Here is a 27,765-nt window from a genome sequence, read left to right as displayed (position 1 = left end):
GTCTCCAATTCTATATTTACGCGATAAGTATATCTGACAAAGCCAATAATTATAATTACCAGCCAAACCTGATAATTATCAGCTTGTCTTTTTTTTTTTTCCCCCCCTTCAAACTATCAAATACAGTGGTTTGCAAGGTGCTGGTAGTTTTCTGGTCATGTTCCCCAGAATACACCACTATCCACAAATACTCCCCATTGCCTTCCTACATAGCATGATGAAGTGTTTATTGTGATCTTATGAGGAAACAAAGCCATGGCAAAAGAAACATGTCAGTCCTTCTTTAACAGATTTTGTACTGGTCAGCCAAAAATAAAGATTCTGCCAGCTAATGGAGAAAAACAAATTATTGATCACCTGGATCACATAATTGCCAGATAAATTCAGAAGTTATCTTTTAAACAGGTCTCTTAGGAGGCCTGTTCAATATTTTTTACTTCAGTGACAGAATTAAGAGTCATACCGTTGTTGTTCCAGAGATGCTCTGATGTTGCTGTAGTTTGAAAAATTTACTAATGAAGTCCTGTTCTGCCAGACACAGAGGCTCTAGTTCACTTAATACTTGCTCGAAAATCTAAAGAAAGCCAAATATTTTATCAACACACCAAATACTATGAACAGTTAGTAATACTAATTTTAATTGTTTATTGCACAGGATTTTATACTTTCTATCTTCAGTAAGCTTTAGAAGGCTTATTTCTACTTAACAGAAATGGGAACAGCTTGTACTTATATCTTTAAAAGTGATACCTGCATCTTCAACATAGCCCCTTCTCATCTGTATAACATTGGGAAGAAAAGAACAATCTATGCTTTTCCACAACTGTAAGTTTTCTAGTCACAGCCTAAGGAAGGACTTTAGTGCTATAATGAAAACATTCGTGTTTTAATAGTAAGTCATGGGTTCTGCCACCCTCTTTTCTGCCTGGGTTCCTGAGAGGAAGAAGACAAAAGCCTCAGGGAAGAAAAACAGGTAAACTGTGTACGTAGAAGATAACTACTCTGTAGAAAAAGTTGCTACATAGCTGCTACAGAAACCAACAGCAGGTTCTGTACTGAAATAGAAGTATTCATCATGATTTTTAGATTTAATCTAAAATGAAACACTATTTTGGCAATTATTAATTAAAATAATTTAATTTTATTAATAGGAACTACTGAAATTTTAAGTCAGGTGTTAGACATAATTCTAATCTGTCATCTTTACACAACACAGAATTTTCTCCGCAAGTATTTAAGGATTAAGACATCAAATAATTTACATAAATGAAACCAATCTAGCCACACAGTAAATCCACACTACTGAAAATTCCCCTAGAAAAAAAAAAAATATTGAAAAAACCTATTAGGTCAGCTCAATAGCTTACAACTCTGTATACATTAGTCACACTCACATGTCCCCAGTGGGTGTGAGATAAGTCAGAAGTTGAAAAAAATTAGCACAATACTTGTATAAAATTGTTTTTAAAAGCTATCATTTTAATTCTAGACAAGTTGCTGCTGCAGGTGTGTAATAACTGTTTTGGGCATATAATATTTCCTCCCAGAAAAAGATTGAGCAAGGATTTGAAGAAGTCAGAAGAAAAATACTCATCTCCATCAAATAATTCAACAGAGAACAAGAAAATTACTTTTATCTCTCACTCTGATAACAGCTCCTTTTTCCTCCACAGTACTGAGGAGTTAATTCCACAAGAAGTGAGGAGTACTGTCACTTTTAAAGGTTCAGGGAAAAAAAAAAAAAAAAAAACCCAAAACAAAAACAAAACATGCTGAGGACACCAGGTTTTTAAACAGATGCTGAGGACACTCCAATAACAACTTAGTGCCATTGGTTAAAGCTGAAAACTGTTGATAACTTTGATGTGAAACCAGTATAAATAAAATTTTAGGGCCATGCTCAAGAAGATTATGCTTTATCTTTCACTTTTGCTTACATACTGGCAAGATGCGACTGAACACATGAGCATTTGTATTGAGAGAAAAAAAAAAATCACTTGAAGAATCCATCAGTTCAATTCCTATTTGCTTAAAAATGCATACTGGGCTTAAAATTAATTGACCATATTTCATGCTTGATACTCTTTACAGATCATGCTAAGCATATAACAGAACTAAATGGAATCTTATGATCAGAGAATAATACTCTGATCTACATATTTCTTAGAAACTGCCTTTATTAGATGTGTGGTGCATACAGAATTTGAAATTGGCATGTTTTAAGATTTAAACAGTGCAGATCTTTGAACTATACAAGAAGGATATGCAAGACACTTCCAATACAAAACTAAGCAGGAATCCTATACATTTTGGCTTTACCTTGTCAAATTTTGTTCTATCAGCCACATCAAGGTCAGAGGCAGACATGTTTCCCATATCCAACAGTGAGGATGACTGAGACCTACGGTTTCCCGAACTCTGAACAGAGAGTTTATTTAGGCTAGAAGTAGACCCAGTCAGTTTTCCAGAACTTCCATGAAGACCTGTGAAATAAAGACACCATGAAGGAGGGAAGCAAAGACAGAATAAAATACTCAAGAAGAGCAGGTTCATTACAGAATGTATGAGATCAAGAGTTGCTAGTTGCTACATTAAAATCAAACAATTTTTGTCTAAGCTGCAAATGCTTTTGCTATAAACATATTCTTTTCTCATTAGAGGGTAACTGAAATACTGCAGCAAGTTTCAAAGTACAATGTAGCTATATAAGCCCTCATTGTAAAGTATGGAAAAAGGTATAAAAGGAATACAGCTGTGAACACTGGGATAGATATTCTTCTTGAAAGCTTGGAAGCAAAGACCAGTTATGATCTTTCTGAATGTGCTTTGGGCAAAGGCTGCCACAAGCAGAAGAATTAAGCCACAAGAGGGAAAAAAAACTAAAAAGCTTTATATACACACAGGTACTTTTTCATCTTGAACTTGATCTTTCTGCTGTTAACATCCTTTTGTCTACATAGCTTGCTCCAGCTATTTTGCTGGATCTACAATCCCATAGTAACTCTACTGCTAATGCTCCCCTCTCCTTTTGTTCATAATTAACATTCAGACATTTCTTCCTGCTATTGTGGGGCCCTCTCCTAGGTGAGGAGCATATCTTTTATTTTTATTTTTTCCCAAATCTTCAGAAATGTTGGAACAGGATGGAGAAAGCTAGTAACCAAAAAGACCAAGAAATCATCAATATTTGACCCCCATGTAAACTTCTCACATCTCAACCACAAAGAAACTTTAAAGCAACCCTGCAAGTTTCATTTAACTGCTACATTGGTACCTAGTCTAGGGACACAAACAAGACAAAGTCTATAGATCTAATAAAAGTTGTTACCTCGACCTGCTGGAAGAGTTGGAAAACTACGACAAGCTCTCAGGCACAAACATATTTTTAGATCAACGGGTAGCATGGGAAAACCAAAAGATGGTGCCTTTACCTGCAAACCTTCTCAACTTCTATGTTGGGCCATTTTAGCCATGCTTCATTTTTGCCTTGCAAAGACAATGATTCCACTAATGCTTATTTCATTCTGAACAGAGTGCTTCAGTGTTAAGTAGATTTTCCATGATGCAGCACTACATCTGTACATTGACACACATGCATTGACAATACCAACTAATGCAACTAGTTATACTCACTCTCAGTTTCCTGTTTGACAGCACTTTCTTTTCGAGGCAGTGTAGCTGGGATGGATTAGGTTGCAAGCATCAAAGACAAAGACAAGTTAAAATGCAGTTTGCACAAACCATGCACAAGATGCAAGTTAAGCTCTAACTGGAAAGAAACATGCGGAGAACTATAAGCAGCAAGTAACTACATTGCAAACACATTTAGTTGGAGAGGTACTATTCTAGAAATTCCGTATCTAAGCTACATGGAAAACAGAGTAAGTTCCTAGGTATTAAACTTTACTTTTTCTTATACAGTGTGTTCAAAGAACATTTTTGGTAACATGTATTTAAGTGCTCCCAAATTGAGAAGTCCATTAAATTAGGGTTATATTTGTCAGAGTTAATATTGCAAAAGACTCAGTTTCCAAGATCAATCATCATATTGATAATAGATGTGAAGAAGTTAAAATGTATTTATGTAATCTTGTACTGAGTCAGAGATATTGTTCACCTCTTCGATTTAAAAAACACACACTAATACTGCAAAATCATTCATATCGACGGTAAGACTGGCTAACCTTTTCTGTTGTTCACAAATCAGGATGTTTACATAGAGAATACATCTTTTGTATTCATGCTGCACCAAAAATTGATGACTGCAAAATCGGAGAGGATGAAAACAATAAATATATAGTAAAAAAATTTACAAGGAGTTTTTTTCTTTTTCCTGGTTTTTGCAGAATAAAACAATTTCCTCAAGTGGACTTCAATATGAAATTTAGAGTAAATGGGCATTTCTAGTAAACAGAGAATCCCTAACCAGTAAAAGGCATTTGCATACATACACTAAAAGCAGTATGTAGTATTAAGAAGATCTTGATGAGGATGGATGCTACAAGCCCCCCAAAATGGAGCAGGCAAGCAGAACCTACTGTAATAGAATGAGTAAATACTTCTAAATGCCACAAACATGTCTTAAATACCAGATGTTCTCAAGTAGGCAACACTACTGACAATTACAGTGTCAAACTCAAATTTAATTCCAGCCTAGTTTTTAGATCTTGGGGATTTTGGCAGTTTTTGAATAAAAACATTTAGGCCTGATATATTTGGCATATGCATCTGTCATGCATTGGTCCCACTACTTCATCATCCTCAAAATTTCCAAATGCATGGGACTATATTACAGAATGTGAAGAACTACAGGCAAAGATCAGGTCCTGGACAATCTGGGAGCCATAGTGGCTTTGAGAAGCCACATCATATAAACATATGACAGTAGTAGCACTCTTTCCCACATTGATTTTATGGTATTTAAGTATCAAAGTCTTGGCTTAATCAGAAAAAAAAGAAAAAAAAGACTACTTAAGACAAGTGTGAATGCTCATGACCCAGATTTTTTTTTTTGCCATAAAAATGCAGACAAAGAACCTTGCACTAGCACAGAATGCCAGAGTTCTCCCAGCATCCCCTCTGCAGTTGAGGCATTCAAATAGCAGTGCTATTCCCAAAGCACAAAAAAAAGGCAAGAACACACACCAACACAGCTTGGAAAGAGGTCATCTTTAGTGTCCGAGTACAACTGGAGCATTATGCACCTACACTATTCCTTAAATAAGTTTATGATTAAGAACTGGTGTATTTTAAATTAATGTGCAACTAGTAATAGTACAACCACTACCTTCAACATAGAAGCCTTTGAAATTACACACCATTATAAGCTGTTACAAAATTAATACATAACTTGATGTCTAAATGGTGAAATGAAATCACATTTATGTAAGGAACAGCTTTTTAAACATATGTAATTTCCTTTATTTCTTTATAAGATTAGTACTGAGGACTGAGGGTTTTTTTGATCCAATTAATTGTCAAATTCGCTTGTAGCCTCAAATATGTGGCCATTGATAACCATTACTTAATGGCTTAATTACCATTCATAACATCAATAATTCTAGAGAGTCCCCACTAGATACAGCTTCCAGTTTTGGCTTTGTGACTGGTTCCTACGTATTTTCAGAGGACTGGGCACTTGGGTCAAGTTTTGCATGTCAGTCAGTCACCAGCAAGACTCAAAAACATAAACATACTCTTTGTATGATTGTGAAAATGTAATATTACAAAAGAAATAAAACCAAGAGAACTGGTTAAAAAAAACCTTTGCTGCTCTCCTCCTTGACTATGAAGTTCAAACATGCTTGAAGTTTGCACAAATACATGACAGAAGCCTTCTCAAGGTGCAGCTCTTAAGCTGGTGAATTGAAGGACCTCTTTCTCCAAAATGTCTGATTACTCCATAACATTTACAGAAGTTAGGAAATTGCTACAAAACCCGTTTCCTCACAAATGCAAATCACAAAAGGAGTGCCAGGATAAAGTGTTTAGAATGTTTTAGAAAACAATTTATACCAAGATAAAGTGTTTTGTTCTTGCAATAAGATGGCTTTTCAAGATTTATGAGTTTAACTGTTCTGACAACAACACATTATAGCACCACTTGCTCTCCACGTCCAACAGCTTGCCAAAACTTTATCTTTCCAGCTTCCCCCTCCCTCAATCAAGCCTCACCACTCTCCTGCTTGCTTCCTTTCACTACTTTTTTCTGTTCTCTACCATCAAACTTCAAAGCATAAGTTCAGGACCCAAAATAGGCTTGACAGAACTTACTAGTTAAAGCTGCACATCATTTCTGAATTTGGAAACTGGTGAACTGTGGCAAATATAAATATTTTAAACAAGTTTTGAAACGGTGCACTTTAAAATATAGAATAACCAATATATAACTACACCTATATCACTGTTTCTTTCTAAGTATTCAGGTCATTTTTTTTAAAGCTTCACTTCCGTACTCACACTAGACTATTTAATCCTAGCAGGAATACATACTCCCTTAAATGGAAAGAACTACAAGTTAACAAAGTATGATTTCTAGTCTCAGACTACACAGGTAAATCCCACTGAAAACACAACGAAATACACAAGTTTCCTTAGGCAGAATTAGCATTCAAGTTAGCTTCTTCAAAATCCACCCAAAACTATTAAAAAAGGAACACACACACGTGCTGCCCAAGCTTTCTTTAATTACATGAGTTGATTTTCCAAATTTGTTCCAGTAATAAACTGGGATAGTTCAAGTAATAAAATATGGTTGGTAGTTTGTTAAAAACTGAGTGTAGATTTGAAAATCTGAGAAACCTGAGCAATACCATATTTTATCGTTCTATCCTGACCAATTTCACAAGATTTCAGTTGTGCAACTTTGGCCTTGGAGAATTCAGAAGTTTTACCAATTGTATTTTTCATCCAACTTCTTCCACCTTGCCAAAAGTAAACAATTTTACACCATTACAAAATTGGTGTAAAATTGGTGTAAATTGGTGCCCTAGGTGTTGTAATGAATATTTTATAAGCAAATGGTAAGATTCAAAGCAAGATATGCGCCTCCTAGAAGCTTACCAAACTTTTTTCCTTCTCTGGTTGTGCCCGTCATCTTGATCTTGGCAACTTCAAAGAAATCTTTTATTTCCCTTTCATATAGTCGTGATAAATAATCCATATAATTCTTAAAAGAAAAATGTAAAGTTAGTTAACAGGTATACATGTTGACTTTGTTCTATTACAGTTAAATAGATCTTAAAAAACAGCAAGTATATAAGTTCTACTAAATAACGAACTGTTTTGGACTATATATATATATATATATGTAGCATGCACTCAAATATATTCATGATATTTAAGCAGATTATATTCATTTTCCTAGTGAGTTCATTGAGCATCAGAAATTGCTACTTCTCCTCCACAAGGAAAGATATGCAATGTGGTACATACAAATAGGATTACTAGTGGTAGAGCATCATGGAATTCAAGTCAAGGGTAAGAATGGAGAAAATTCAGCACCATTCTCTGTAGCCTCTTTTACTAGACTCCTGCTGTGCCCAAGAAAAGCAAATAGGATGCCATTCCTACACGTCTTCCCGAGTACGTGGCCTCCTTTATTACTATTCTCACAAGGAAACCAAAAGACCAGAAAACTTCAGGAGGCACAAACTCTGCGTGCCTACTTACTACAAGATTCACTCGATCCCAAAATAAGTTGTTTGCAACACTGCCAAAAATAAGCTCAAATTTTAAAAAGAGGCCAACAACTGAAAGAAGTTTGAAGATTATCAGGTTTGTTTAGATTTTTAGTACAAAGGTTATAATAATGTTTTATTTATCAACAAAGATCACCCAAGAATTTTTTTCTTATATTCTTCAAAATTTTGTCACTTAGCACACATAATACATAAATATGTAAGCCTCAATTTTTTATTAGAGGATCATGAAGACGTCAACCATTCACTGACCATTTGCCTTACGCTGAAGGCAAAAGAACAACTATTTCAAAGCCATTTTAAGAGTCTAATTTAAGTCTTCCACAGCTGAGTTTAAGAACGACAGTACTTTAATAAAAGAAGACTTGTTTTGTAAGGACTAACTTCCCTTGACTTCTATCTAAACATTTTCTATACTTCTGTAGTAACTTTTTTTCACTCCATGTCAGTTTTAAACAAGGTAGCTAAAAGTTACATGTATATATAAAGCCAAAATATTTCTATTTAATCTACTTTACAAGAGACCTCTTAAGTTTTTGATATTCCCAAGTGAAATGAAGGTCTGTTGAAATAAACGTGTCACATAGGCAATAAGCACATCAACATGAAAATAGCTTAATTATTTTTATTACTAGACTGTAAAATGGCAAACTTGTTTTACATAAATATTAACATTAATATCTTACGATACTTTAGAACAGAGACTTGGAGGAAAAAAAAAGGATACAACAAATACCAAAAATTGAAGTTTTCTATTCCAGAGAGGAACAAGAAAAGAGGAGCAGTGAATTAAATTTAATATAAAGGAATATTAAAAGGACATGCACATACACACAGACAATTCTTTTGACTCTCAAAAACAGTATATTATGTACATTCTTGTCGTGGTTTAAACCCAGTCAGCAACTAAGCACCACACAGCCACTCGCTCACCCTCCCCCCCAGCGGGATGGGGGAGAGAATCGGGGGAAAAAAAAAAAGTAAAACCTGTGGGTTGAGATAAAGACAGTTTAATACGACAGCAGAGGAAGAGAAAATGATAATAATAATAATAATGATAAAAGAATGTACAAAACAAGTGATGCACAGTGCAATTGCTCATCACCCACTGACCGACGTCCAGCCAGTCCCCAAGCAGCCACTTCTGCCCCCTGGCCCGCTCCCCCCAGTTTCTATACTGAGCACGATGGCATATGGTATGGAATAGCCCTTTGGCCAGTTTGGCTGTGCCCCCTCCCAGCTTCTTGTGCACCTGGCAGAGCATGGGAAGCTGAAAAGTCCTTGACCAGTGTAAGCATTACTTAGCAACAACTCAAACATCAGTGTGTTATCAACATCATTCTCATACTAAATCCAAAACACAGCACTATACCAGCTACTGGAAAGAAAATTAACTCTATCCCAGCTGAAACCAGGACAATTCTCTAGCATCATTTCAGCAGTTCACATACCTTTGTTAGCCCTTCGTATTTTCCATAATCTGTGTTCTTGAGCCACTCCATCAGTTTAGCATATCGAAGTAAATCTCTGTGAAATGGATGGTGATTGGGTAATGTCAATTCAACAGAGTGCTGGGCAAGAGTAGAACTCTGATCGTGGCCCTTGATAAGAGAAAGCATTAAAGTAAATCGGGAAGCACTATACAGATGTACTTGAAGTTCCCTGAGAAACTTAAAACAAAGACAGCATCCCATTCAGACAAACAGAAAAGCATGACAGTATCTTGCACAGAAACAAAGTCTAGAGACGCAGATTGAAAAGACGCCTAACGTAATACAGACACTGAGATATTATAGTTGTGGAAGGTAGCGCATCTTAGTAAGCTTGTTCATTGTAAAGCTCTTGCTGTCTACCACTTTGCCTTCAGGGTGAGTCAATTTGGCATTTTTTGCAAGGGAATGCAAGGTACACCTGCGTGAAGATTTAATGACAAGTGTTCAACTGTTTCTGAAAAATTCTAAGAGATTATTACATTATTTCTCTAAACCAAAAAAAAAAATCCATAGCTGCTTCTTTTTAAAGATGATGTTCCCATATACTGTAATACATTTCAAGTCCCCAGTCAATGGCCTAGGTGTTAATGATGAGCTTTACGCTATGCCTCTAAAAATCTGCTCCGATTGAACCCACTTTAGTTCACTTTGGCCAAGCCTTGGTCAAGTCTTAAAAATATCAGTTCACAGACGTTCTCTCTCCCTCCACACAAACACAGACACACATACACTTTCAGTAAATATTTACTAGAGTTAAACAGTTTACGACATGCAGCATAAACCAATCCATTTAACAGCAAGCCACTAACTTCACACTCCTCCTTTTCTCTGGCTTATCTCCTGAAAAGCACACTATCTTTTAAGTGAAGATCACATCATATTGCTTGAACAATATGTGATTTAGCTTTTTTAAGCTTTCACTTGCTTGAACTCACAAGCTTCCTGGGCAATTCAGGAAGCAAGCAAGGTAACACCACAGTTCAGCCACGCAGCAGAACACACAACCATTAGCCCTGGGTTAACGGAGGGGAGGATGGAACTTAATTTCAAAATGGCTTTAATATTTTCTGTAAAGTCTTTTTTACCGGGCTTGCAATAAATACAGCAACAGAACTTGATCTTAAGCATAATCTGTGCCATGGCAGCACAAAAAGATTGTCCTATTTGGTCTCCAGTCCCTGTAGCATAACATGCGGGTGGTTTATGCAGGTCAGTCAATGTCAGTCCCTGACAGAGGAAGCATTCCTGGACAGTTCCATCTTGGATATGACAAGTTGGCAGAATACAAGCTATACAGTTTTAAAACTGCCTTTGCATGTCTGCCAGTTGGATGAGAAGCCAGTTTGGATCACAGAGTCAAAACTAAAGCAACTTTGGCTCATCCTTCTCTGATGTATTGGGTACTAATCAGTTCAAGTCTTTGGATAAAAAAGCCCTAAAAGCTTCTACAATACATTCACAGATTTTTGGTTTTAAAAAAATGAAGATAGGAGTTTTGATATTATTTGTAAAAGACTAATCTTTACTAAGTAATGCAATGTGAACATGCCAGCATCCGAATAAAGCTGGACTACTTTTTTGTATCCAACATGAACATACACTTACTTTAAGTCCTGTTCTCTTAACTACATAAACTGAGACAAATGGACCCAAAGAAACAAGTCCTAGACAACTTCATTCATTTATTCTCACAGACAATGGGGAAGGGTCACAATGTTAATCTCCCTTCTAAAAACAATCTTGTAGTCTGACTCCAACAAAAAGTTAACTTTGTAAAGTGGAATTATTGCAATATATAATTTGGAATTTGAATCCATCCAGCATTAGCCACACAGCTGATGTGATTACTGAGGTCATACTTGATACTTTTTGTACTTCTGGGCATGCATATAGCAAATATTTTCAACAGATCTTTGATACACATTTATAAAAGCTAGATATGGAAAAGCATTTATAATTCTCTCTCCTGTCCCCTGGTGTGTAACATTCCTACAGCATGAATTTTAACATTCAAGTTCATTATAGTTTAAGGTAATTTAACTGGTGGCTTTCACCACGTTCTTCAACTAAGTCAGTCCAAAGGCTAGTTCATATTACTGCTAGGAAATACTCAGCTATCGAAATTTTTATTGCTTCTTTCATCTAACAATTTTATTCATGTCACTTTACTACATACAGCTTTTTATTTTTGCTGAGTAGTTGCATTCTTCACAAAGCTAAATGAAAAATGCCCTCTCAAGATAAATTTCTCTCTCCAAGCCAACTTTCCCACAGGACTAATCACTCTGGCTCTCCTAAATTATGTCCTGTTCAAGTCTGCTCCAAAACATTATGGAGTTTCTAGGTGTACCTCCTCCATTTAATTAATAGGCTTCCTCTCACTACACATACTTTTATACTAACTGTTACCAAATAATACTGCAAGTTTGTTATTCAACTATTTCATAGTTACAAAGCTTCAAACTATTTCATATTTCAAAGGCAGAAAGCCCAGAGTTGCCTTTTAATTGAATGCTGAACCTGGTTGTTAAAAAAAAAAAAAAAATCTTTAAAGACACACAGTAAGGTTAATCAAATATTATTAGGACACAATGAAAACAGCTACATTAACTGTTAGTAACAGTTACTGCAAACAGTTTTTAACACTGCAGTGAATGGCAATCCAAAGTTACATTTCTGTTTAAAACTTTCAAGATTTATTCTTATTTTTACATAAAGGAGATTAAGAACCTTAATATCTTACAACAGTAGTTTGAATCACAGCATTGGGTTTGTTTGTTTTTAAAAAAAGAACTATTTCATACTTCTAAGATAATATATTTAGGCCAAAATGTCAATGCAACTTTGGTTTTCCATCTAATGAGTTCCAAATCAGAATATGTATTGCTTGTATTAGCAGCTGCCTAGACATCATGTTTTCATTTGCCATTGTAATTTATAAATCTTTATCTGCCTTAGTTTTTTCTGAAGTGCTTTATTTTCTGAAATAAACATTCTAAACAAATAATGCAACTCTTCAGATGTTAAAGGTAACAAAGTATTCCAGATAGACTTTTCAAAAACATGGGACTGAGAAATTGCTACATTTTATTCATCAGACCAACAAGGTCATTTTAGTAAGATAACACAAAAATCTGTTATACCTCCAACACTTGAATCTGTATCTCAAAGTGAAGTACACAAACTTATTTTCTTTTGCAAAAAAGCAAAAAGGCTTTGCAGAGGCTCATCTCTTGCAGTTAATGAACTCTTCCTGCTTAACCTTACAGCGAGGTCATATTTTTTATCTGCTGATTAATACCTCACAGCTAACAGCAGGCCAAACCTTTCAGAGGGCAAGTTTATATGAAAGACAATGTGAGGCCACTATTAGTACCAGGACTTAAATAAATAAATAAATAAAAATTGCAAATTGGTAATAGCATTCTCAATAGCACTGAAATGTCTCTTCAGAGGTTTTTCATTTAATACATGTAGTATTACATAGTAATAATAATCTCTTACCATTTTTTAAAATAAAATCCCCAGAACAGAACATTCAGAAAAGGCATTTCATTCAAACAGCCACCTTTATACGCAAGTCCAATATTCAAACTTTGTGAATGCATTTACATGGGACTTGCACAACACAGCTTCTACTTGCTCATTTAGAGGCCAGGACACATAGTCTGTGCTCAGTTTTTCAAAATATGAAAGGTAACAGGAGAAACATACCTTCTTAAGAACAGAAACTGAAAGCAAAAAATGTAACATGCTGTAGAACTGGAATTCTTCTGCAAATTGAAGAAAATATAGGAAGCACTTATCTTTGCCATAAAAAGCCAGGCTTGTACTCTCAAATGCAATTTTCTATACAATTATCCAGCATAACTCTATTCCATTTTCTGCACACAGTCTAATACATAAAACCGAAAACTTCCAAAACTTCAATTGCTCTAGTATGTATAAAAAATTAATTATTTTTTATTTACAAATATTACAAATTTCACTCAACTGCAGTATCTGTACACTTGTACACATACTACAATTTCCTGAAAATATTCTTCTTCCATACACCTCAATCTGTCTCTTAGCAATTTCTGGAGATCAGATAAGAGGAATGTTATCTCAAACAGACAAACAAAGCTTGAGGGCTGATAAAAATAACAGAAGTGAGAAGGGGCATAAGTCTGATGCTCTGCAATCAGTAAGGATAAATTTCTTTTTGTAAAGCCAAAGATGCAGCTGCTAGTTAGATAAGTCAAGCTCAAAAAAATTAGTTAGAAAAGCTTATATCAAACCCGATGTACTCACTGGAACTGAAAGATAGTAGGACCTGTTATAGAGTTGAAGGAGGGTCTGAGTAAACTAATTGGAGATAAAAAAATACAGAAATTTTAAAAATGACGCTAAAAAAGACATCCAGCCTTTTAGGAAACAAGTCTTGGAACAGTGATTTCTGAATATTTCAAGTTAAGGCTCAAAAATCAAGGCTTAGACAGTTTACTTTGTATGGTTGTTGGTTTTTTTTTTTATGGCCCTTGAAGTTCAGACAGCAAGAACTCCAATGTTCTCAGCCTCTGACACCCTTAAACAAAAGAGTCAATGCATTTTCTCCTCAATTAGTCAAGCCTTACAATTAAAATAAATCCTCGTATATCACACGATGTGTTCAATTCAGATAGCAAACCCACTAAAAAGAGGTGGGGTTTTTTTAAATGTAAGAGACTTCTGTAGGCAACTATAGCTTGGTATGGATTTAGTAATATCTCTGCCTGAAGTGCCTCTAACAGTCCATTCATTTCCTGATTACATCACAGCATATGTCCAATTTTAGGTGGATTGTTTTTCTTCTCAGGAAAAGTTTGTGACTGAAAACTTCACATAAAATAGTAAGAAATAATACCTGCTGAACAAATACGCTGTTCAAATGACTGGCAAGTCTCCGTGCAAATTGCTCACGCAAGTCACTAAACCGCTGCTGTTGCTGTTTCACTGCATGAAGCATGTCATGTCCTAAAAACAAAAAGAACTTCACAGAGTACAAAATATATAGTAATATATTGTATGTGGGAACTGAAAGGACCAGAGATCACAATTCCCTCAATCTACAGAAACAAAATCTGAGACTAGTGGGAAAGGCACACACAATAAAGGCACTACCGTAATAAATTTTGTATTTTAGACTGTAGTGTAACAAAAACATTACCTGGACGAAGAGCTACATTCATACACTGCAGAAGGGCATCTGCTGCATTAGTGCAGGCCTCAATGCCTCGAGAAGATGTCAGATCTCCCTCCTGAAGGGCCTTTATATGACCTTTAGCCAAATCCATGTGATTCTACAAAATAACGGATAGTATTGTCCATAAACCCATGTTAGTTTGCTATGCTGCTGAACCAAGAATGATAAATACAATTCCATCATTACAAAACCTTACTCAAGTTAGTGCAATAATAAAACAGAAAAATAAAGTCATTATTTTAAATGAACCTCACATATAGTTGCTGAAGAGGGTAGCAACCTAAAAGAATTTTGTACCTGATGTGAACAGCCATGGTAAACAACAAAAATGCTTACCACCAAGAACTCTATCTCTGACAGTAGCTTCACATTATTTGTGTTGCTGAGATGGATTAGGTGGTTGCTTTCTGAAATTTGATCCATTTGCTCTTTTACACTCTGAAGCATTTCTTCATAACTGCTCAGCTTTAGCTCAATTTGGTCAACCTCCTTTAGAGCTTCATCCAACAACTTCATCAAGATATTCACCTGTTTCTCAGAGGCCATAATTGACTGGATATTTGCCTGTACAGAAGATTAAGCCACAACATTTTAAGATACATTTTTGTATCTCAAAAGTATTCTGATATCTCCTTCTGTTTCTATTACTGTCAAATAAACACTTCCGAAACTCTTGATGAAAGCAACAAAACAATGTAGTACTGCTTGTAGTACTTCTCATTTAAAGTGTTATTGAACAGAGCAGTCCCTCAGTCTATGACACTTCTTTATTTCATAAAGAAAAGCTATAAAACCAAAACTTTGCTCAAGTTCTTAGAATTGAAGTACTGATCTGCACAAAAACCAAACAGTAATCCCTACTATACTGGAACATTTTTAGTTCCAGAAAAACAGCTTAGGTGGTAAGGTCACATTTTCTGTTGCAAGATCAGCTATCTCTATGGTAACAGCAATTTTTGAAATACAAGAGAAACATACAACTTAACAATTTGAGGAGGTTGTTGACTGTTCTCTCAAGACTGTATCCCCTGCATCTCCTTAAGTTTTCTAAGTGACCTCTAGAATGTTGGGTTGTTTAAAAGGCAAAATAGCAAACAATTTGGTACTGTTACTGACAGTCAAATACTGCAACATTATTAGACTAAGCCAATTTCCTGATTAAACTGAGAGTAGTATTTTAGGCATAAGAGTTCATATCCATGGACATGAACATCTGTTCTCTCTCTCCCCGCACCCGTGCCTTCAAGCAAGGTATATGCAGAATGCCTCCCTTTTTTCTTCTCCACTCCTCATTTGAAAGCCTGCAAGTCACCTCAGAAGATCTGGAAGGTAAAGAGCGAAGTTGAAGATCTTCAAAATCTGATAATAGATAGGATGTAGCTCTGCTTAGGAGCAGACACACATTTACATTCAAATATACAGCAGAAAATGTTAGCTATCTTTTCAAAGAATGCTACGTAGTCAGTATCAATAAACACTGTTCAACATGCTAACACACTGTACATTAGAAGAAAATGTTTACCCCATCTAGCACTTGTAGCTCTCTCGACAACTTCTCTGCAAAAGCTTCAGCATTAGAAATAGCATATTCACACCCTTCCATCATTATTTCAATATCCTGTTCCTCTCTTGCATTTAACTCCTGGTATTCATCCACAGCCTCTTCATCACCTCCTGCTACGCTTTGATTCTCTCCACTTGGAACAGATTCTTACGTAGAGAAGGGAAATAAAACACATTATCAAGTGCAGAAAGTCACAAGCATTTTAAGATTACTTAAGTATGTTCAACTATCTTTAAGCAAATGAATCCATTAAACAACTTTCATAACAAGCACCTGCTACCTACATACACTTTCTTCAAGTCTCTCTTCCATGGGCTTCATTAAGATTTCCAGAACTGGTTCCCAACAGCGATGTTTTCCAAATTATGCAACATAAGCAAAATACAAACAGCCACCCTCCCTTATTGCATGTACAAAGGGACATACTGTCTCAGTTTATTCACCTCTCAGGCTGGTAATCAACATCAGGATATATTACAGTATTACGCTAGACTTGTTAGCAGAAGATCAGTAGAAGTTAGATTCTCTCTTAGTAGACAGCATAAGGGAAACATACTAAAGTTGATTAAGAAATATATCACTGAATAAATAAAAAATATCTTGATGTTCAAGATAAGTTTCACAGCAGGAAAATCAGTACTGAGGTAAGTAAAAATTATGTAACAATGTTTTAATGAACTATGATTTCTCATGGCAGTGCTTACTTAATTCAACAAGCCATTCAAAGGCTGACAGATTATTTACAGAACATTAACGCAGTCCAGCCAGAAAGTGTTTAGGTCATTTGAACCATCTCTTTTATCGCTAGCAACTTGATAAGCTATCCAAAGCACCATTTAAAAAAAAAAGAAAAAGCATAACATTTAAGAAAAACTGCTTACAAAGCAGAATAAAGGAAAAAGGTGTTACGCACCTTCTGCAACTTTAGGCAGTTCTGAAGAATTAAAAGGTATGGAAAAGCAGAGGAAAGGAAGCAGAGAATGTTAGCAGGCAAAGCATGAACAGTGTGTATATTTTTAAGTGGCAGTAAGTTTGAATGTTTTAATATTGCACGAACTTGAAAAGTTAGAGGTTGGTTAAAAACAAATTTCAGTCAACACCAAAATACAGAAATGCTATCCTCCCTGTTTTAAATCTCTAATTCAAGTTCTTCCACACAAGCCAGTCTAGTATTTAATATCAACAGTTTAACCACTTCTGACAGACTCAATGTGAGATATGCTTACTCACTAGGCTCTACTAAAATTTTTTAACTATGAAAAGATAATGTGACTGTAAAAATATTTAATACAGCATGAGCGAACAAAATACAAAGCCTTCTTAGCAACCAACGAGGCACGTAAACTGTAAAAGGGTCCAGCAGAATTTAACACATGGTTCACAGTTTATAAAATAGAAACCTCATATAAAACCTCACATAACCTTTAGCATGCTACTGAAGTGTCACTTTTTAAAGCATTTTTCTAATTCAGGAGAAGTGAAAACCAGAACAAAAGCAGATTTGTTACACATTTAGACCTTCCGGATCTTGCAGACAAATTTTATTTTGTTCAAGAAACAGAATGTCTTAGAAATACAATACACTTAAAATTTAGAACATCATTAGTGAAATATTTTGTCTCAGTTCTCAGTTTTCTAACAGAAAATCTGTTATCTAGTCACCGTGTTTATGTGAAGACTTAGAAAATATAAAAGAATAAAAGTGAATGGGAAAAAAAGCCAGGATTAGGATTTTTTTTTAGTGTATCTGTTTTACATCAATAATTACTAAACTTTATACTTAACATACAGTTGTAGAAATTTACCTTCCAAAAGCTGTGAACTAACATTAGTAAAGTCAATTTTCTTTCTAAGATATCGCTGATTGAGTTTCCAGATACATGAAATGAAGGTGTTCTTTTCCACTGTGCTGCTTGCAACCCACTTGTACACTTTGTCAAAATGCAAGTCAAATTCAGGATTCTCCTGCAAAAGATGACATATGTTACAGACTCAACAGTCAAATAATTCTCTGAGCAGCAGAGATTGTTCACTCATTTAATTATTGAGGTGACAGGATAAAAATGAAATTACACAGATGCCAACCTTAAGCTGACACACCAATTCTGGCACCCTGATGCACCTGAACGAAGGTGCTAAAACACTGAAAGTGAAAAACCAGAATCCATGCTATGAAGCCAGTATTTTGTGCAAGATCAGGTAACAGTAACACATAATACAGAGATCTGTAAGAGTTTCAAGAAACATTTGACAGCGCTGTCTGCCCTGAAACACTGTCCTCAGAATGACTAATGACTTGTGTTAGCCTTCTGAAACTAAAAACGGTAGCTGGAATTACTGACAACATATATAGCACAATTCAAGGAGACTTAGGGGAATAGGCAAGGCAAAAAAAATTATGAGCAGTTTATTTTACACATATGACAGTATTTGATAGCACCGAACAGGATAGAAAAGAGCATTTGGTATTTTAACGGCAAAACACAACTATAGAAGTATTTTCAGCTAGATTTATTGCCTGATGAGAACATTGCTTTGATAATGTTTGATTAAAGTACTTTACTTTCTACAGCCACTTAGGAACTCAGTATGGACTGTAACTGGTGATAGTCTGTTTTAAAGATCATACTCCAAGCATTTTACAAGGTCCAGCCTCCTTCTGATGAAAAATGTTATTGCTTCAGATACAAGTTAAATTCTTACTTATACATAGTTTGTAAAAACTACTATTGCTGCTACTTATTACTTATATTGTCACTACTATCTGTAGAAGCAGGCTGCATATGAAACCGCGCATGACGGGAAATGGTGTTTCCTGTACAGCACAATAAAAGCAGTTCTGTTTTTTTTTCTGTAGCTTATATTGATAAATATAATTACCATACATTTCTAAACAAAGAGTATAATTACATAAAAGAGTATAATTACGTAAAATTTGAGCTGTCAGACAACTAGTGCAGGAAAGGCCTGTGTCAAAAGAGTTGCATGGGATCACATTTGGAAACCAAAACATGATGCACCTATCAACTTGAATTCTGACGTTTTTAATATGAGAGAGTTTGGCATTCAATGTTTGGTTTTTGAAAGAAAATTTCAAAATCGCTCATTAGAGTGGTATATACGTTACAGCACATTTCTGAAAATAGTTAACCGAATTCTGTTTTGCAAGAAAAAGCCCTGAAAGATTGTATAATTTTAAACAGAACCTTAAACTGAAAGAAGCAATTCTCCAACGCGGTATTTAGGAACAGCAAAGAAAAATCTAAAATCTAGACAACAAGTATGTGGATAACTGAAATAACAAAACATATTTAACTTCCACTTGGGGAGCGGGAAATAAAAGAATTTTCAACTTCATAGTTTTCTGCACTATTCTTCCAAATCACCAGCTAACAGAACAAACCCAGACATTACGGGATAAGAATTTTCACCTCTGCCTGTTTGTACATCTTAGTTTATGAGAACAGATGAATTTAAATAGTCAAAAATAGGTTGCTCTTGTTGTTCTATGGAAAAGAACACCACCTCAGGACTGTATGCTTTCCAACAAGTGGCCAGTGTCATGATTTGGAGAACAGATACAAGAGCTCACCCTTCAAGCTTATATACTGCTCATTAAGAATGTTTTAAGTGTCCTAGCAAAAAACATTACTTGTAGCTCAATATCATTAGTAAGAAGGTAATAAATTTTTTTAAGGGGAAAGCAAGCTTAGAATAAAAATTTACATAAGGCTTGAAACAAACAAAAAGGTACTGGTCCTTAGCACAAGCACTCTCCAGTCGCTGAGAGATCACCACAATAAACAGGGCAGATATTCAGAATATAGGTATTCAAGCATATCTAGACTACTCTTACTCAATTTACCAGGGTTATATTCTTGGAAAGGCTGGAAGAAAACACAGGCATAAGCAGCACAGGAATGTATCATCATAATTCCTAATTAATGTGTTATCAATCTAAGCTTTAAAGCAGTCAGTATCATGGAAGTTAACTCCAACTTGTAACCAAAAGGATGTTCTGAGCAGAGCACTAAACGAAAGAAAGTTACACATACTTTAACAGCATCTTTGGCATCAACAACAGCAAGATCTCGAAGTGCCCATGCAGTCTGCCTTTTGTAGAAATCTCCCTTGTCAGATTTTTTCACTTTTACCACATTTACTTGCACTGGTCGTTCCGTTGTCACTGTTAAATGACGTAAAAGAGTAATTTCAAAATGCACAAATTACTTTAACATCTGTTTCTGCTGTATTTCAACTTCTGGAATGAATTACCTGTGGGGGAGATTTCGTAATATTTATCTGATTAAAAGAGACCCTTTGAAACATTTTCATCCACAATATCCACAGCTCAGTTTAAGTCTCAGTCAACCAGATATATGTCTCTACACAGCTTGTGAAGTAATTAACCCAATTTACAGATATTTCTTTGATACAGCAGACCTCAGACCATGGCCACATAACTGACACAGCACAGAGTAATTGGAGATTATAGTCAGAATAAAAACATTTTCTGAGATTCCTCAAAAAAAAAACTAATTCTAGCAAGCTAATTTATTGACAGATTGACCCAAAGCACCTAATTTTTTGAAGAGACATAATATAATACACATACACTCAAAGGAACATAAGAATTCAGTTCAGTTATTGTGCCTTTCCAGAGCCCTCTGCCTTGGACTCTAACCAGTCCTCTTTATTGCATTTTGTTCAGGCTGATCAGCCTAAATGCCTACTAAATCCCCTTTTAAGCACTATATAAAGCCTGCTTCAAAAGCCCACCAGTCCCACACAAATAATTTTGATTCTTTCATTTCAAATTACAATGAGATCTGGGAACAAAAGTACAGGGTTTTGTTTATTTTTTAATAGAAGCAGTAATGGAAGTATAAGCTACAACTGATCTTCTCCATTAGAAATGGAAAGCACCCGTTTTATACGGGGCAAGAATAAATATTGTAAATAAAGCTAGGACAAATGCAACTGAATAAAAAACAAAGGTGAAGACACGAAATATGGTGTAGTATTACTATGTACCTGTGGCACACAAAAAGCAGTTTCTCTTCTTTTTGCCTGCTTTGCACACGTTCACAATGCTCAACAAGCGTTCATCATTGGGAGTGAAAATATCCCTCTGCAAGGCATGCTTGATTGCAGTCATTTTCTCTCAGCTGGAAGATTTTAAGAAGTCATAATACATTCAGGCACATTTAACATACACAAAAAAGAACCAGTCATTTACTTACAGCAACCACAGTTTTTTGAAATGAAATTTTACAGCTAACAATGAATCATAATCTAGACAAGCACAACTTAGGTAGAAGACCAGCCCACTTCAGGAAAAAGTCCAAGATAAAGCTTCCTATCTTACTTCAGTTAAACAACTGTAATTTATCAACACTAGGATGATCCTTCTGCCTAATTTAATGGAGAACAAAAAGCTTCTTAGTAGTAAAGCAGAATGTGAGGCATTAACAAAAGAGGTTGAAATGGGAATCAAGAAAAAAAGACTCCCTCACTAAGTGGAATTTTAGAATGGGTATGAATGCCATGGATGCGGTAAAAATCTGTATGAAGACAGGTGAACAAAAAAACCCCACAAAATTTGACAGGATAGAGAATGTGAAACTAAAGTCACTACAGTAATGAACTTAAATGAAATTTAAAAGTCCAGAATCCTTCAAATATACCTAATTCAATTAAATTTTCAGGACTCTCTCACCAAATCAAGGTTACACGTTGGGCAGACCAAATTGAAAATAATGTTCCATTTAGAGGGAGAAAAAGTGTCTCTGGCTCCCTGCTTTGCAGGAAGATTTCTGGAGTATATTTTGGATACAGTATGCCATAGCAGTCATTCAATCCACCACTCAGATGCCACAATTTCAAGTCTAACAAATTACTACTTTTGAGTCTTGGTGTACAACATACACTAATTCTCTTCTGGTAGAGGGAAAAATAATTCTGATTCAGATCAGTGTCCCTGCAGGCTTCCTCACTCCCTCCTCCCTTGGTATCCTAAGAGAAATTCTAAATTAGTACTTGATCCCATGTTACGAAAGCGTTCAAGTATCCTGCTCAAACAGCTTTCTCAAAGCAGAATAAGTACATCACATTCTATTCAGTGGCAAAAAAACCCCAAACCAAACAAACAAAAAACCCCAGTCTGTACTAGAGTTTTCCCAGGTTTGATACCTCTGTAAAGAACATTTGTGGTGGTAATCTGTTGACAAATTCATCATTGCCAATTCCTGAAGAGTTACTAGAAACTTATTATTACCATATGAGTGGCACTGTGTTTATAACTTAATTTTATCCCGCAAGCAGGCATTACTTTTTTTTAAAAAAAGTAATAAAAGCACAAAACATTGCAGAGGGCCCATGTAATAGAATTTAATAGATTTTTCTTAAGTCTTAAGTCAGATTTATCTTCCGGATATTGAGGTCTGTTTCATAAAAGCTTCCTTGTAACAGAACAGCTCCTGGAAGACTCAAACTATGGGGACAGATACACGCCTAAGGCAACAAATCTCTAAGCCTCTAGAAATACAGCACTGGGTTTCTTTGTTTTGTGTTTTAAAGTTTTGCAAAGACCTGTTTCACTGCTTTTGCCAGCTACCACATACTGTTAAATGTAACCGGCTGGTATTCTTGCTCTTTGTCCTCAAATGACAGCCTGGCAATTACTACAGTAATGCAGAATAAAGAAATACATCTTTGTAGCTGGTAGAAAGTTCAACTTCAAGGCCATCTAGATCTGAAAAGGCCACAACGCAATTTTGCAAAGATAAGTCCATTACGCTGGACTAGTGTGCTGCCTCTTCTTGGATGCACGGCCTGGACCTGCTCAAAAATGTAACACTTCTTTAAATTACGGAGTTTCTTATCTAGCAAGGGAGTAACAGGATATTTCAAAAAGGGAAAGCAAGCATGTACACTTAGTAATAAATCAAGAGATTTCTTCCAAGAATCAAGTGCTGACCTTGAACCCTATACTCTAACCAAATGCTAAAAAAGACAGACTTCTGCTGAAAGATAGTAAATAGACGTTACTTATTCATTCTCATAGCCTGTAACAGCAAACACAGGAGATTGTACAAGCACATCACGGACTGCCCTTTACACCTTCAGGTACACTGGCAGACATAGTTCAATGTCAAATGATGTAGTTGCATACCAAATCAGACCACTGGGTTGCATGAATGAGGTGCATCTGCCATTAACAGCAAAAGTACTTTCCTAACAACACCCAAAAGTTTGCTTTCTAGTTCTTCTCCTCATTAAGAATAGTTTTCAGGTGATTTGGGGGAGGCAGAGAGACAGAAAAGGAGGTGGAGGGAGATTGGGGAGGTGGGGGGGTGGATCTGTTCACAGGGTTCCCCCATCAAGTGATTCACCTCTGCAGTATGAGGAGCCAGCAGTGGGAGAAAGTAAAGGGTGAGAAGAAGGGGCTGTAAGAAAGCAAGCTGTCCAGATTTGTGGGATGTGTTAACAACTGGTTTGTTTAAAAACATTCACTAAGAGTTCTGATTTTCTTTGGCAATGCCTTCAAGTAAGTATGCAACATGCTCAGAGGAAAGCATTTGTACTTCTAGCATGTTCATTTATGATGAAGGATTTATAGAGGTAAAATAAGACCAACATTAAATTAACCATGCACCAAAAAAGAATAAAATCCCAAGGAAGTCACAAAATTCTGAAAGAGACTTCCAAGACAGATTTCAGTATAATCACCTGGTTCCCTAGCAAAGCACAGTCTAGTCCCCACCAGATTCTAGAAATCCAGGGCGGGGGAGGACAGGACGACACCACCCAATACCCAAGCTTGCAGAGACAATCAAATAAGAAAAAAAAAAAAAATCAAAAACCCCACCAAGCTCCAGAAAATTAAGGAATTAGCAATATTTACCTGATTCAGAACAGTTCCTCACACTACAGAGAGATTCTAGATAGACTAAAAAGAGCAACACTTAGACATCACATTTCAATGCTTTTATTTAAATACAGAAGCTCCAATATTACTCTGAACTTGTGCTTTAAAATTCTACAGTGCGTTAAAACATGATTAATGTACATCACATGCTACACTGCCTGAGGCTGAGACAACAAAACAATATGTGGAGTTAAATTTTAGGTTGGATTTTTCTCTTGGAGATGCATTGGTTGCTTTCTCTGGCAAATACATTGCAAAGACAAAAGGGTTCTTTTGGCCCTTGAAACAGAAAAGGCACCGACTTTTCTTTTAGCCTTTTATGTCCCACTGTGCCTGAACTCAGCTGGCCACCACCACATCTCTCAGCTTAGGGAATCTCGTAGTTTTAAATATTAGTAACACAAGGGCTTTGGGAAAACAAGGGCCAATATATCAGGCTGCAATCAGTATTGCCAAGCATACAGCGCTCAGAGCATTCAAAAAAATCCTGTTTACATGACACCCCTATGGCAATATAATACTCCATAGCTGCTAACAGCTTTCCTCCCCTTTCACCCAATGCTGGGCCCAGCTTTTGTTTCCCAAACTGCATCGGGTTGTCGCTCCTGTTACTCTTCAACAGGTGCGCAAGATGAACACACAAAGTGCCAACAACCTGCTGCGTTTCAGAAATATCCCCTTTTCTTCCTGATTTAGGATTTTACTTTCTGCTCTAAGTCACATTCAGACTGCTGCAACTCGCTAACTCTCCCATTTCAGTGCTAACACAAGTTGTCCAGGTTGTGCAGAATACCCCCTTCCCACCAAACAGAACATGTGAAACCCAAGATCAAAGCCTTACTCTGACATATAGTCCAACTTCTGTTACAAACTCAGCCCCCTTAGTCACGGCCACCAAAACCTTCATAACGTGCCAGGACCAAGTACATCACTAAGTTCGTCACACGTGACTCCTGCTGTCCCAACGGAACACAGAATTAAGCACAAGGAGCTTGAGATAAAGCTGCTTCCTCAGAAGGCTTCAAAATAGCTGAGACCATGCCAGTCTCTAATAGATCCCTTTAGCTATTGCTGCATTTTTTTTCCAGTAATGTTACAGACAAAGCCTCAGCTACATGAAATCTATCAAAGACATCACATCACAGACATAGCCTGTCCAGGAAATACATGGGAAAGATTCAACAGAGCAACTTAGAAAGGCTACTTAGTGAGCACTGCTTAGCCTCTCCAAGCGTATAAACAGGAAAACATGCTCTTCCTGCATCCTACCAGGTTAAAACATAACATGAGAGCATAGCCCAGCTGTAACAGCCCCGGGAATCAATCAACCAAAAGAGCAATCATTTAACAGGAAAACTCAGAAGAGTTACTTCGAGCGGCGGCGGCCTCCCAAGGGCCCGCCTGGCACCAGCTTCACCGCCTCCCACCTGCGAGTCCTGCAGAAACCGCCCCGGTGACAACCCTCCGCGCAACGGCCGGCGGGGGACAGCCGCAGCCGCGGCGCCCCGCTGCCGCCACGGCTCCGCCCGGAGCCCGGCGGCCCAGACACGGCCAAGCCGTCCCGGGGCGACCGGAGGGGCCCGGTCCGCGGAGGAAGGGACGGAGGATGCCGAGGCCGCCTCGCTCTCACCGCGGAGCCAAGGCCAGCCGGGACGGGACAGGGAAGGGAAGGGAAGGGAAGGAAAGGAAAGCAAAGCGAAGCGAAGCGGAGCGAAGCGGGCACCTCCGCCTCCAGCCGCGGCGCCCCCGCCGCCGAGCGCTGCCCACAACGGCCACTTCCGCTCACGTGACGCCAGCAGCGAGACTGCGGGCTAGGAAGCCCGCACAGCCTGCGCAGCGCCCCCTCCTGGAGGAGATGGGCGTAACGGCGGTGAGGTCCGCCGCCCGCGGGGCGGGGCGGGGCGGGAAGAGAGGGCGGGGTGGATCGAGCCAATAGGAGCGCGGGCAGGGGCGGGGCGTGAAGATGGCGAGGAGCGGGTGGCGGGCGGCGCGCGGCGCGCGTGCGGTTGCCTCTCCTCCCTCAGGGCAGGCTTTGCGCTGTGGCCCTGAAAGCGGTGCCGAGCCGGCCCGGGCGATAAAAGCCTGCGGGGGGGGGAGGCGGTGTTGCCGGGCTGGAACGGTAACTGTGCGGCGGTCTTCTGCGAATGGCGGGGCCGGTTTGAGCTGGGCCTCGCCGGCGGGTGACACGGTTGGTAGCGCTCCGTGAGGCCCCGGAGCTTCGCTATGGCGAAGGGACCCGGAGGTTGTCTGGCGATGCCGCGGGGAAGGGTGGTCCCGCTTCTTTCCACTGTTCCTGAGGCGGCTCCTGCTCGACTCTGAGGTGGGTTGATTCAGGTAGGGGGAAAACAAGGGAAGGGCCCAAAAAACCTCGCCAAGCTCTAAAGAACTGGGGGATAGAAGCTCCCTCCAGTAGCTGTGAACTGTTAGGTAAAACCCTGCTGCGTAATTACAAGGCGTAAAACAGCAATAAAAATAACGCCAATACGATCTTTCTGTGTTACGACCTGCGAGAAGTGTCTTACATGCCAATGTGATGAGAGAACTCTTGCCATTAAAGCGTTTGTGGCGAATAGCGAAATGCCGTGGAAGGAATAAAATGGGTTGCACCAAAAGTAAAACCGATGTCATGTCAACTTGCATCTCATGTCTGTTCTCAACCGACTTCATGGCAGAGCTACTAAGAAGTCTTATGTCTTTTAGGAGACAAGTGTATTCACAAAGGAAATGCAGGTATACCCGGGGTTGAAAGATACACACAATACATTACAGTATGACGGTGTCTTAGAATTTCAAATGACAAAGAAGTGCATCTCTGACCACATGCTGTAATTCAGTTTGGCCACAGCATCAGGATTAATGTAACTTCTGTGAAAAGCGTTCAGATTTTGGCTTCACCCCTAAGCAGAAGCACCCTTAGTAACTGATGGTCTCTGATGCTGGTGATAGTTCAGAGGGAACAGTTACTCTGTGACTAGTGATCATGAAATTTAGGATTTGGCATCTAACCATGAGAAATTATGTCCAAATCTGGCCGTAGCTACTTGTAGACACTGCTGAATTCAGTGAGAACTGGAACTACCTTCCAGTTCAAACTTTGCTGTGACGGAGGTTTTCCACATGATTGATACACTTAACTCATTTTTAGCATTATTAATGTAAATTAATATAGTGTTTCTTCAATGCATGCATGCAGAGTTAAGGAAAGGCTGAAAACATTACAGATTACTTGAACTGTATGATTTATTCACATTAATACATCAGTATGCCTTTAGGGTATGGCTGACAAAATGTATTAGCCAGGCCATGACCAATAAAGAACAACAGAAAACATCTTTTCCAAGTGATTGTTATAAATTGCCAAAATGTAGACTTTTAACATGTAAAACAGTGATTTCATCATTCCTGCATCATTTTTCCATGTGACTGAAAGCATTAAATGTTACTGACCAATAGAGTCTTGCTGAATGTACTTCTATTTTCTGACTTACAAAACAACATGCTGTATACTTCTGTAATGTATCATTCATGAGGGCCAAGGTTAAAAGAGAAGTTACAGTTTGGTAATTTCTCAATTCAGCCACAAAATGTAACTGTCTCTGGCTAGATCTATAAAGACTGGGCACAGCAGCCATAACAGATTGGACAAGGTTTCATAAAGCTGTTTTTGTTGTTAGTCAAAACCCTTCTAGTTTCCTGTCTTTAGCTGTAAATTCTGCTAAAGGGCAAAAAAAACCCCAAAACGTAGTTTGTTAATGCTAAAATGTGGTTACACATGTTAAAACTGACATGAGATCATCTTCCAGGATGCACAGTGCCGTTCTCTCCCCTCCTATTTCAGCTTCCCACAGATGCTC

At 37.6% G+C, this 27,765-nt stretch overlaps 1 protein-coding gene across 8 annotated transcripts in view; it reads right to left on the bottom strand.

The window, feature by feature from the left end:
* EXOC1 (exocyst complex component 1) overlaps window positions 1–25,692 on the bottom strand; it is a 33,456-nt gene extending 7,764 nt beyond the window's left edge. The window contains exons 1-15 of one of the 8 annotated variants that reach the window (XM_072861813.1): window positions 24,753–25,593; window positions 23,888–23,932; window positions 21,016–21,149; window positions 20,037–20,167; window positions 17,787–17,946; window positions 15,940–16,127; window positions 14,754–14,981; window positions 14,382–14,514; window positions 14,079–14,188; window positions 13,487–13,540; window positions 9,152–9,301; window positions 7,063–7,168; window positions 3,634–3,678; window positions 2,320–2,483; window positions 464–574 (exon numbers count right to left, since the gene is read on the bottom strand). In XM_072861813.1, the coding sequence (XP_072717914.1) occupies window positions 464–574; window positions 2,320–2,483; window positions 3,634–3,678; window positions 7,063–7,168; window positions 9,152–9,301; window positions 13,487–13,540; window positions 14,079–14,188; window positions 14,382–14,514; window positions 14,754–14,981; window positions 15,940–16,127; window positions 17,787–17,946; window positions 20,037–20,167; window positions 21,016–21,139 (1,704 nt within the window). In that variant the 5' untranslated portion in view covers window positions 21,140–21,149; window positions 23,888–23,932; window positions 24,753–25,593. Of the gene's footprint in view, window positions 1–463; window positions 575–2,319; window positions 2,484–3,633; window positions 3,679–7,062; window positions 7,169–9,151; window positions 9,302–13,486; window positions 13,541–14,078; window positions 14,189–14,381; window positions 14,515–14,753; window positions 14,982–15,939; window positions 16,128–17,786; window positions 17,947–20,036; window positions 20,168–21,015; window positions 21,150–23,155; window positions 23,856–23,887; window positions 25,594–25,634 lie in introns of those variants that run through there. The other 7 variants (XM_072861810.1, XM_072861811.1, XM_072861814.1 and 4 more) reach the window with 7 other exon arrangements.
* Window positions 25,693–27,765: the final 2,073 nt, after the last annotated feature.

The sequence above is a fragment of the Ciconia boyciana genome, chromosome 5 (assembly GCF_034638445.1).
Source record: "Ciconia boyciana chromosome 5, ASM3463844v1, whole genome shotgun sequence".
NCBI classification, from domain to species: Eukaryota; Metazoa; Chordata; class Aves; order Ciconiiformes; family Ciconiidae; genus Ciconia; species Ciconia boyciana.
This window is presented reverse-complemented; position numbering and strand designations above follow the sequence as displayed.